This window comes from Hyperoodon ampullatus, assembly GCF_949752795.1.
Source record: "Hyperoodon ampullatus genome assembly, chromosome: 10".
Classification (NCBI taxonomy): Eukaryota; Metazoa; Chordata; class Mammalia; order Artiodactyla; family Ziphiidae; genus Hyperoodon; species Hyperoodon ampullatus.
The window spans coordinates 2177611-2187902 of NC_136923.1; the positions used below are offsets into that span (position 1 = coordinate 2177611).

The following is a 10292-nucleotide window of genomic DNA, read 5'->3' on the forward strand; positions in this document are numbered from 1 at the left end:
TCCTGGTGGTGTGTGATCTTCTGGGGATCAAAGGCATTGATGGTTAGAGAATCAAGTGATCAGAGACACAGGTGACTGGTGATACCGATGACCAGGGAGGTTGGCAATCAGGGCATAAGGGACATTGGTCATCAGGGACTTGGAAGGTGAGAAGACCCAGCACCCACCAGAGTAGGACACGAGGATGAGCCCTGAGCAGTCAGGCTTATTAGTAACCAGTGTCATGGTGACCGTGTTGGTAGTCAGACAACTTGACGGTAGGAGGATTCCACGATCGGGCGTTGGCCATCACGTACATTGTTGGTCAGATATGTCGGTGATTGGAGAAAAGTGGCCAAGGACATTGCTGAGAAGACATCAGTGATGAGAAATTGTGTGCTTGGTGATGCTGATCCCATATGAGTGATCAGATCTGTCATTGATCAGAAAAATATTGATCAGTGACACTGGTGATCGTACCTGTTGGTGACCTAGGACATTAGTGATAGGGTGCAGTGGCGATCGGGAACATGGGTGATGAGAGGTACCGACCATCACAGACATGGTGGTTACCAGATGTTGGCAACCAGACACACTGGATAGAAATACTGGTGAAGAGGTATGGAACATTGGTGGTAAGAGATATTCACGATCAGACGTATTATTGGTGAGCAAGGTCAGTCTCGGGAGACATTGGTGGTCACGTTTTGGGGATGTGTCAGTGATCACACACATCACTGATCAGAGGGCACTGATGAAATATTGGTGATCACGTGTTGGTGACCAGTTGTTAGTAATCAGATGTCTGTGGTCACAGGCTCCAGTGATCAGACATGTCATTGATCAGGAATATCAGTCATGATGACTGTCTCCAATAACCAATATCACTGATTAAAGAGGACAGCAATCAATGACATCAGTGATCAGAGACACTGGTGACCAGGTTTGTCAATGAACGTGGAAGGAAGAGGATGGCATTGGGAGGGGCATCAGTCCTTGCTGGGTTCTGTGTGAGCCCTTAGGAAAAGGGTCAGAACGTGGGCTGAAGGCTGCAGAACCCAGAGCCTTCCTGAGTCTCCCCGGTATCCACCCAGCCAGGACTCCTGCTAGGTGGTAATGAGAGAATTCAGACGGGAGCCATTCAGGGGAGGAGGGTCAGGATCTCAGACTCCGGCCAGACAGGGCCCCTCTCCTATTCCAGGGGCCCTTCCATCCAAATCACCGGCTGTAGGACTGATTCGGTCTTAATGATCTCGGGAGCCCCAGGAGCCCACAAGACAGGCCAGAGGCATTCACAAAAAGTATTTTATTACTCTCAACAGTTTTCACTTTGAAGGAATAGGAAGATAGCATACAATTTTTACAGACAATATATAAATGTTGTACATAATTAACAATAACTTAGTTCACTAATCCAAAATAAAACAAGCCAAATAAAACATAAGACCAGAAAATACTGCCGATTCTTTTTCTTATGCGGATACTAGTACAAAATAAGTTACTTCTGGCTGTGGTGCCCCCCATATTGCACTTGGACTATATCAGCACAACCCTCTTCCTGGGCCGGGTCCTTGCTGGCCACCGCACCCCGCCACTGCCGCATACAGAATCTAAGCTCGGACACAGTTATGTACAGCTGTACCTTGGGAAGGATCCAGACAGCCACAGCAAGGCAGAGCAGAACCCTGGCATCTCCCAGGACCCAGCAGGGTCGTGGCCTCTCCCTCGGTCCTGGCTCTGACCCACCCCCAGCTCCTGCCTTCGCCACCTGCCAGGTCAGCCCCCTGGAAGCCAAGAGCAGGCAAGGCCCCACCCCTGGCTCCCCATTCTAGGGCCGTGGGATCTGAGAACTTTTCCAAAAATAACTGCAAAGCTACAGCCTTGGTTTGTAGGTTTTATTCCTTTCCATAGCAAGGGCTTTCCTGGCAACGTACAATTGACTGGACCCAAAAAGAGTTTAAAAATAAAACAACTAACTCATCGGCGAGTTAAGCTTACGTAGTTTTTTTTTTTTTTAACATTTTCTTCTTTTGTCTCAGAGTTGGAGAGGAGGGGGTTTAGGGGTTAGCAGAAGGAGGATGTATGTACAGGGGTCCGCCGGGCAGAGGAGGTGGCTGTAGCTCAGAGCCGTCTAGGGCGCACGGGTCACCCCAGCCTCAGCCTCAGAGCCAGGGGAGCAATCGGAGAGACGCTTCCCCTCTCAAGAAAACGTTTCCTTCCTGTGACCCAGCCCCGGCCTGGGAATCTGCGTGGGACCGCCCGTGATTGTCTCTGCCCTCTGCGCCCGGCCGCGGCCCCTCTGGATTGGCTCAGCCCAGCCTGGGTTCAGCGCTTTCAGAGAGGCAGCCAGTGGAGAGGGTGCAGGCCGAGGTCCCCAAAGACCTGCCCCCGGAGCCGGGCACGGGGAGCGGTCAAGTGGCACCTGGCGCCGAGGAAGCCCCACGAACATGGGGCAGCTCAGACCGCCCAAGTCTCCCAGTCCTCGTGAGAAACAAGAGCAAAATAAATTACTTCTGCCTACTCCCTTTTCCTTCCACGACGCGGTTTCCTTCGTGTGTCCCTTGCCCCCAGTCTTCATAAAGTTGTCCTTTCTGCTCGCCAGACAAAGTTATCCGTGGTGGAGGCCCCACCTGGGAGGCCGAGGCAGCCTTCCAGCCCAGGGAGCATCTTCACAGTGACGGCCGACAGGCCCACAGGTGAGGCAGCGTGGGGCTCCAGTGGGCTGGCAGGGCAGCATCAGTCTCCGGGGAAGGACGGGCAGCTGAGGGTCTGGTCCCCGCCCCCCGTGCCGGGAGCGCCTTCCTTGGCATCTGTCTGTCGGTCCGTGGGGGCGGTCCCTAGCCCATGGCGGTCACCATGCTGGATGGGTGCGGGTGGCCGAAGGACAGGCTGGAGGAGGGGTGGATGGGCGTCGGGGTGGGCAAGATGTGTCCCGCGTGGCTGAAGGGCGGGAGGTGGCCCACGGGCGCCATGTGTCCGGCCAGGGCCGCCGCGCTGAACGGGGCGGCCTTCTCCTGCATGCACTTGGACAGCTCCTCGAAGCACTCAGCCCCCTTCTTGTTCTTCTTGGACTTGTTCGACATCTTCCGGTTCCGAGTCTGGATGCCTTCCTTCTTCATGGTCAGTGGCCTGTTCACCTGGGGGCGACCACGGAGCTTTCAGGGGGTGGAGCTCCCTTCCCAGAGCAAGAACCCCACCCCCAGCTCGCATGGGGGGGGCCCACTTCCAAAGGCCCACTGCCCACCACCGTCTTCTCGCCAGCACCGCTGCCATCTTGAGAAAGACGCCTTTCACTGCGTGGGGCTGCCCGGCAGCCTGCAGGGCGTTCGGCCTGGCCTACGAAATGCCAGCGCCGCCCCCCATCGAGCCACACCACCAAACCCCACCCCAAAGCCGAGATACCGCTTTCCTCGACCCACCGGCCCCTGCCCCTCCCATCCTCCCAGCCAGCTTGCCCCCCTTGTGGGAAGCCCTTCTGGCGCTCAGGGCAGCTTCCCAAGCCAAGCCACGCTGGAGATTGCCGCCGAGGCCTCTCCTGGCAGCACAAAGCGCACGGTCCCCGGGGAGGCGGGGCGGGCCAGGCAGGCGGACTCACATTGTGCAGCTTGTAGTAGAGGCCACAGGCGTTGCACACAGGGTCCCCGTTGGCGTTGCGGCGCCATAAGGTGGTGGTCGTTGTCTGACAATTTGCACAACAGGTGCCCGCTCTCCTGGCGGCTGACTGGAAGGGGAGGGGACGGGAGACGTGGCGTCAGCAGGCTGGGCTCCCACGCCCCCCCACCTCCTCCCAGACCCTCGCGCCACCCCGGCCCCTGCCAGCTTAGCCCAGGAGCAGCAAATCTCACAGGGGAATCAAGGCATCTCAGAGCCATGGAATTCTAGAATCTGAGACCTAAACCATCACAGAACTTTAGACTAAAGGCCTCTCTGAAGCCTGATCGCAGAACCAAAGGGGTTGCAAGAGCTGGAAGGAAAAGGTGGCCACCTCCCCCGATCACCAAACGATCTGACACTACAGATGGGGAGACTGAGGCTCTGAGAAGAGGCCTTTTGGTTTAGAAGGCTGGCTGGGCCCCCCGGAGCACCTGGGTCTGGAGCTGCACTCCCACAAAACCCACAATCCTGGGCGTGTCTGAACCCCTGAGGCCAGAGGAGGGGGCCCTGCAGCTGCCCAGGGCAGGGATAAGAAATGCTCAGGGAGGAGAGCTGCAGTGTCCAGTGCAGTAGCCACTAACCCTGAGCCCACTTCAATTCAACCGAACGACAGTCTAATTCAGTTCCTTCAACTGCACCAGCCACATTTCAAAGGATCGTTAGTCCCAACACAAGCTAGAGGCAACCGTAGTGGACGGGGCAGACCTACAAAGCGTCCAGCTTCACAGCTTTTATTGGACAATACCAGTCCATCTGTCCAGCACCCCATACCCCAATCCCCAGAGTTCTAACTGCCCCCTAGCCCCTCAGGAAATGCAGGGCAGAGGTGACCTGGAAACGTCTGGTTTCTGGAGAAGGGAGCTAAAGGCTCCCAAGAGAAGAGGCAAGAGAGTCTTTACCCCAGAAAGCAGAAAGCCCTCTCCAAACCCACAAAAGCACTTCCCAGGGAGCCGCGGGCAGCAGGGGTGGGGGTGGGGGGTGGGAGGCGGGGAGTGGCCCCAGGCCCCAGCCTGGTCCGGAGGGCCCGGCCTGCAGCCACGGGGGTGGGGAGGGGTGAGGGTGAGTAAGCAGCCTGAAGCTGGAATTCTGACTCAGGGACCAAGCCCGCATCCTCCACCCGGGCCCTCACCCCGCCCTCGCTCCAGGGAAAAAAAAAGGGGGCCCCCGAAGCAGCAAGCGATTTAAGCCTCATAAATCACTTCGCCCTGAAAAAATATATTTATTATTCTTAGCATTTTACGCATTATTTGCAGAGTGGAGGGTATTAGAAGTTTCAAAACAGCCCAGCGAGAGGCAGGACTGAGCCGAGGAGAGACTGAAAACTGGCGGAGTCCGGAAACAGATACGCGAAGTTTCCTTATCTTTGGGCTGCAGATGTCCGGATAGGAAACTCCGGCAGGAGATCCGAAAGGGCATTTTTTTTAAATCACTCAAATGAAAATACACAGTATAGGTGACTCCATGGAAAAATAATAAAGGGCAGGTTTTTTTTGGTGGTTGGTGTGTGTGTTTTATTTAAATAAGCCTGAGGAGACTGTGTGGGGAAGCCAGGAGAGCAGCCTGGGCTACAAGGAAAATTACTTCACGGCCCTATTTTTAAAAGGAGTTTAACAGAGGCCAGGGGACCGGACTTGGGCCCCTGGATGCTCAACTTTGGGGGATCCCTGAAGGTACCAGGTGGGCCGCAGAGGGGAAATCTGGCCTGAAAAAAATCTAGCCTAAAAGCAGGGCAACCCCAACTGACACCCAAGTGATTTTAATGGTAAGTAAGAGTCCAAGCGACGGAGCACCTGTACTTGAAGGTTTTCTTTTTTTTTTTTTGTAATTAACTGTCAGCTCCCGCCCAGGTCGACGCCCCCTGGGTGCTGCCCAGCAGCCCCCCAGCCCAGGCTGCCGGCTCTTACCAGTCTCCGCTTGGGCTTTATGAGCGGCCGGTTCTGCCCGTTCATCTTGTGGTAGAGGCCGCAGGCGTTGCACAGGTAGTGCCCGGTGCCGTCCCGCCGCCAGAGAGGGGTAGCCGTGGCCCCGCAGTTGACACACTCCCGGCCTTCTGAAAGGGGACAGGGGGAGACACCAGCCAGTTCAACCGACAAAGTCACCGGAGGGGGCTGGCGGGCCAGCCAGGCTGCTTCAGGGTGTGACTTTTAGTTCCAGCCTGGAGGGAAGAGGAACCCCGGAGGTGGGATCCGGAGAGTAGCTTAAGGCAGGGGAATGGGGCGGGACGGAGGAGTGCGGCCAGGGCCCCAGGGATCCTCAGCAAGCCCGGAGAGGGTATTTACAGCAAACTTTGCCGAGGGCAGCAAGGTGGGGGCACGAGTCGCCGGCTCAAGCTGGCTGGGCGGGGAGGACTCGGCCCCCTTCCGAGTCCCTCTCCTCTTCTGTCCCCGTCCCTTCTCCCCAGAGGCGTCCCCGCTCCCCGTCCTGTGTCCTCAGCCCTGTCTTTCTGTTCTCCGTCCCCCCCGTCCACGGTCACTTCCTTCTCAATCCCCCACCTCCCTGCCTTCCGCCGAGGCCCTGGACCAGGGTGGAAGTTGCTGTTCTTTAAAATGAAATAAATAATAAGCCCTTTCGTTTTTTGAGGCTGAGTAGGCTAAGTGACCTTGGTCTGCTGCTGGTGGTGGTGGTATTTTGTTTTGTTGTTGTTAAAGGGCCATCTGGAATTCAGATAGAATGTAAAACAAATTTGGGAGAAAGAACTAATTAAAGGCAAGCGAGCTAGTCTGAGCAAAACAGGGCCCCGAGGTGGGACCGGAGTGGGCACTGGTGGTGGCAGGGTGGAGCCACACAGCTGCCTTAGCATGGTGTTACGCCGGACACTGCTCCCCCATTTAGTTTAAACTAAGCTATCAGTCCATACAGGCAAGAAAAGGCGGTTTCTGGACTCAGCAGCAAAAGTTTAAAAAAATCCTCCTCTTCCCCGTCTCAAAGGGACTGGAAGGAGGTGTGGACAGCAGGAGCCCCACGCCAGCCACAGCGGCGTCCGCTCTGCAGCCGCATTCCTGGACAACCCAGCCCGGTCCCAGCCAGTTCCCGCAGCAGAGGGGCAGAGGCTCCTTCCCCTCACTCCAGCCCTCAGGGAGGGAGAGTGAAGGACATGCCAGGGGGCAGGGAGCGGGACCAGGTCCTGGGAATTTTGCCTGGGGGCTGGGTGGGGGGAATCTCCCAAGAAGATTGGGAGCCATCGAAATCCCAAGACCGGACTGATGAAGTCGGAGATCCAGATTCCTTAAGGGTCTGGAGCCTCCGGGAAGGGCTGAGTGCACCCATAGCAGGCACACACGCTCACAAACACATGTACACACACGTATACACCGCCTCACTGCTCTCACCTGCACATTGCATTCTCTCACATGCTAAGTCATGAGGCTGCTCGAATTTTCACTTAAGACTCAGGGAGGGGAAGGGGGGATTCCCGTTCTGTGTTCTGGTCGGGCAGTGGCCAGCCTTGGAGGGGAGGGTGAGGAGTGGGGAAGGGCAATAAACTTTGGGGCCACCAGGAACACTTAAGGGCAAAAGTTCTAGGGTCCCTTGTCCCCCGTCTGGGGTCTCAAAGATCTGCTGGGGGCCATTAGAGAGGGACGTCACCCATCCCGGATATAGGACACCTGACACTGCCCCATCTCCCTATCACAGCCCCCTCCCCCGCAAAGCACAAACCGTCCCCACTTCCACTAGGTCCCTGGCCCTGCCTTTACCTGAGCATGAGCGCGCCTTGCTCCGCTGCTTAGGGGTGAAGCTGGAGGCCGGGCCACCCAGGAAGCCTCCAGGGTGGAAGAGCCCGCTGCTGTAGTCGTGGGCGGTGGCCGGCACATAGGACGGGTAGGTCGGGATTGGGTGGTGTGTGGCAGGCTGGGTGCCCATGGCAGCCAGGCCTGGGCGCAGGGGACTGCCACTTTCCATCTTCATGCCCTCCGTCAGTGACACCTGGTATTTGACGCCGTCCTTGTCCTCCCCCCGGGCCGCACCCCCCCCTGCGGAGGAGGAGGCTGGGGAGGCAGCCCCAGTGGTGCTGGGATCGGGAGACACTTCTTTGGGTGGCGTGGGTGGGAAGCCGAAGAGGTGGGAGCCCGAGTGGGCTGCAGTGGGGGGGAGGGAGGCCACAGAGCTGCCAGTGCCTCCCCCGCTCCCACCCCCTGCCCCTGGGTACACAGAGAGGGGGCCTCCGGGGCCTCCGGCAGCCGCGGGATGCAGCGGCGTCTTGGAGAAGGGGCTCACGGTCCAGGGGTTGTGGTGATGTGCTGCAGCCGCGGAGAGGGCTGCTTTGCCCCCGTCCAGCCAGGGCAGCCCCGGGCTGTGCAACAAGTGTGGGCGGCACATCTGGCCTCCGGTCAGCCGGGCTGCGGGGGGAGAGAGAGGGGTCAGGGTGCGCGAGGCTGCGCCGAGCCGGGACACGGACACACAGGGCCACAACTCCCCACAACCAAGTGGCCCCTCCCCAAAGAAAACCAGAAAGGTAACACCCCAACCAGCAATCGTCAGGAATGTCCGTCCGGAGGGGAAGGACAAGTGGCGCACAAGGACCTCCGGACAAGCCTGGAGGAAACCCTCACAGGCCAGCTGGAGACGGGCAGAAGCCCTACGGGGCCCAGACCCTCCCCAAGAGGCCGCTGCCCGCTCCTTTCCCGGCCCGATTTCTCAGCTGCTCCGATTCCTGCGGATCCCATATCCGGGAAGCAGGCAGCCGGGCCTCGTCCCCTCCCGCGCCGGGCGCTCGGCGTCGGGGCTCCCAGTCACCCGCGGGCCCCGGCTCACCATGCGCGGGGCTGTAGGAGACGCGCGCCCGCGCGTGGGCCGGGTTGGCGTAGTACGGGTTGCCCTGCGAGTCGAGGTGGTTGAAGAAGACGTCCACCTCGTCGGGAGGCAGCAGCTGCGCGGGCTCCATGTAGCTGTGCGCCAGTCCCGGGTGGTGCGGGTCTGGGTGCTGAGCGTTCAGCACGGCGGGGTGCGCCATCCAGCGCGGCTGTTCCGGAGCCGCCTCCATGGCCGGCGGCGGAGGCCCTGGACCTGGGCGGAGGCGGTGGCGGCGTCCCTGCACGACGGAAGGGGGCGTGAGGGGCGCCCCCACGGCCCGACACCCCCAAAGCCCCGCCACACGGCGTCCCGCGAGCCGCTGCGCCCCAGCCGAGTTCAGCCGCAGACCGGTCCCGGCTGGGAGGAAAGCCCAAAGCTCAAAACGAAAGGAGGGTGGGGGAGCCGGCTCAGCCACTCACACTCCCACGGTGACCCGGGTCCCGGAGCCACGCACTTGCGCGCACGGGGTCACACACGGGGCCAAGCACCGACACCAGCGGCCCCAACAAACGCGCAGAGTCGCACTTCAGCCAGACGCTCACCGCCCCCCCACCCTCGCACCAGCCCCGTACACAAACACATAAACACCGACTGCAAGTTGAAGACAGGCGCCCGAGCACCCACGGGGGCACAAGACAAGCACAGAACTACACTTGGCGCCGACACGGACTGACCTCGCCTCCCCAAACACACACGCTGCCCCACGAGCCCAGAGCCAGCCCACGCCCACCCCCCGCGCGCACTCCCCGGTGACAGGAGCAGGACCTCTCACCGAGGCACACTAAAGCAGTCACCCGCAGCCTGGCCCGCGGGGCCCAGGCCCCCGCAGTGACCTCTCAGAGCCCGGCGCGCCCCAGGTCCCCGGCCCGCTCTCGAAGCCCAAACTTACACACGCAGCGCCGCGGGAGGGGGCGCGGCCTCGGAGCGGGCAGCACGGGCGGGAGCCCGGGGGGCGGCGGGCTCAGGGACGGCGCGTCGGGCGGATGGCGGGGCTCACGGGGTGGGAGCGGGGGTCAGCGCGCGCCTCGGCCTCCGGCCCGCCCGGCTCCGGCCCCTCGGCATCCTCCGGCCGCCCTGGCGCCAGCTCGCGACTCCTGCACAGACATGAAGCGGGGGCCGCGCACGCCTAAGAAGCCCGCGCCAGCCAATCAGCGCCGCGCGCCGCCCAGCCTCCGCCCCCCATTGGCTGCGCCCGCAACTCCCGGTCCCCTGGACTCCCGGACGGACCCGCGGGCCTGCCCCCCTGCGCCTGCCCGCCTCCTCCCCGCGCCCTCCCGGCGGCCCCTGCTGCCGACGTTCCCCCCAGGACCCGCACCCCGCGGGCCGACTGTGCGCCCCTTCTTGCGGACACTCTTGGTTATCCTAACCTCCGGGCCCTCTTCCCAGTAACTAACCTCCAACTGGGCCCCCTCCCCGGGAGCCTGGGCCGCGCACCCTCTGGGTGTTTGGGTGTCCTCTCCCCGGGACCCCAGCCCTTACACTCTCTCGGATCCCACCTCCTTTAACCACTGAACGTGGCCATGGGAGTCCAACTACCTACCGACACCGTTCCCTCCCCCAACTGGGGCTCTGGCTAAGCGGGGCGTAGGGGTGGGGTGGGAGGACTGCTGCGGGACAGCAGGATCGGTGAGGAGCAGGAACTACAGGGTCCCCGTGGGCACCTGGGCCTCGGACAAGAGGCCGCTTAGGACGGCCTGACCTGGTGGAGGTGGCCTGGCTGGCGGCTCCGGAGAGGGGGAGGGGGCGTCCCCTTCCCGGGCGTGGCCTTCGCAGACCAACGGGCCGAACTGCCTGGGGCGAGGCCGTGCAGACCCGGACTGGCGCCGGCGCCGGCTCGAAGGAGAAGCCTCCGGGCAGGAGGAGGCATT

The 10292-nt window shown here is 60.8% G+C and overlaps 1 protein-coding gene across 3 annotated transcripts; it reads right to left on the reverse strand.

Moving 5' to 3' along the window:
- Positions 1 to 2816: 2816 nt before the first annotated feature.
- On the reverse strand, positions 2817 to 9530 carry GATA2 (GATA binding protein 2; the record flags this gene model as incomplete). Of its 3 annotated transcripts, none has more annotated exons than XM_079712328.1 (6): positions 2817 to 3116; positions 3575 to 3700; positions 5538 to 5683; positions 7329 to 7970; positions 8386 to 8662; positions 9314 to 9530. In XM_079712328.1, the coding sequence occupies 5 exons, from the start codon at positions 8612 to 8614 to the stop codon at positions 2817 to 2819; spliced, it is 1443 nt and encodes a 480-aa protein (XP_079568454.1). The 3 variants fall into 3 exon arrangements, with proteins under 3 accessions (XP_079568454.1, XP_079568456.1, XP_079568455.1); XM_079712330.1 differs by having other exon boundaries at positions 9318 to 9511; XM_079712329.1 differs by lacking the exon at positions 9314 to 9530 and having other exon boundaries at positions 3575 to 3658; positions 8386 to 8614.
- Positions 9531 to 10292: the final 762 nt, after the last annotated feature.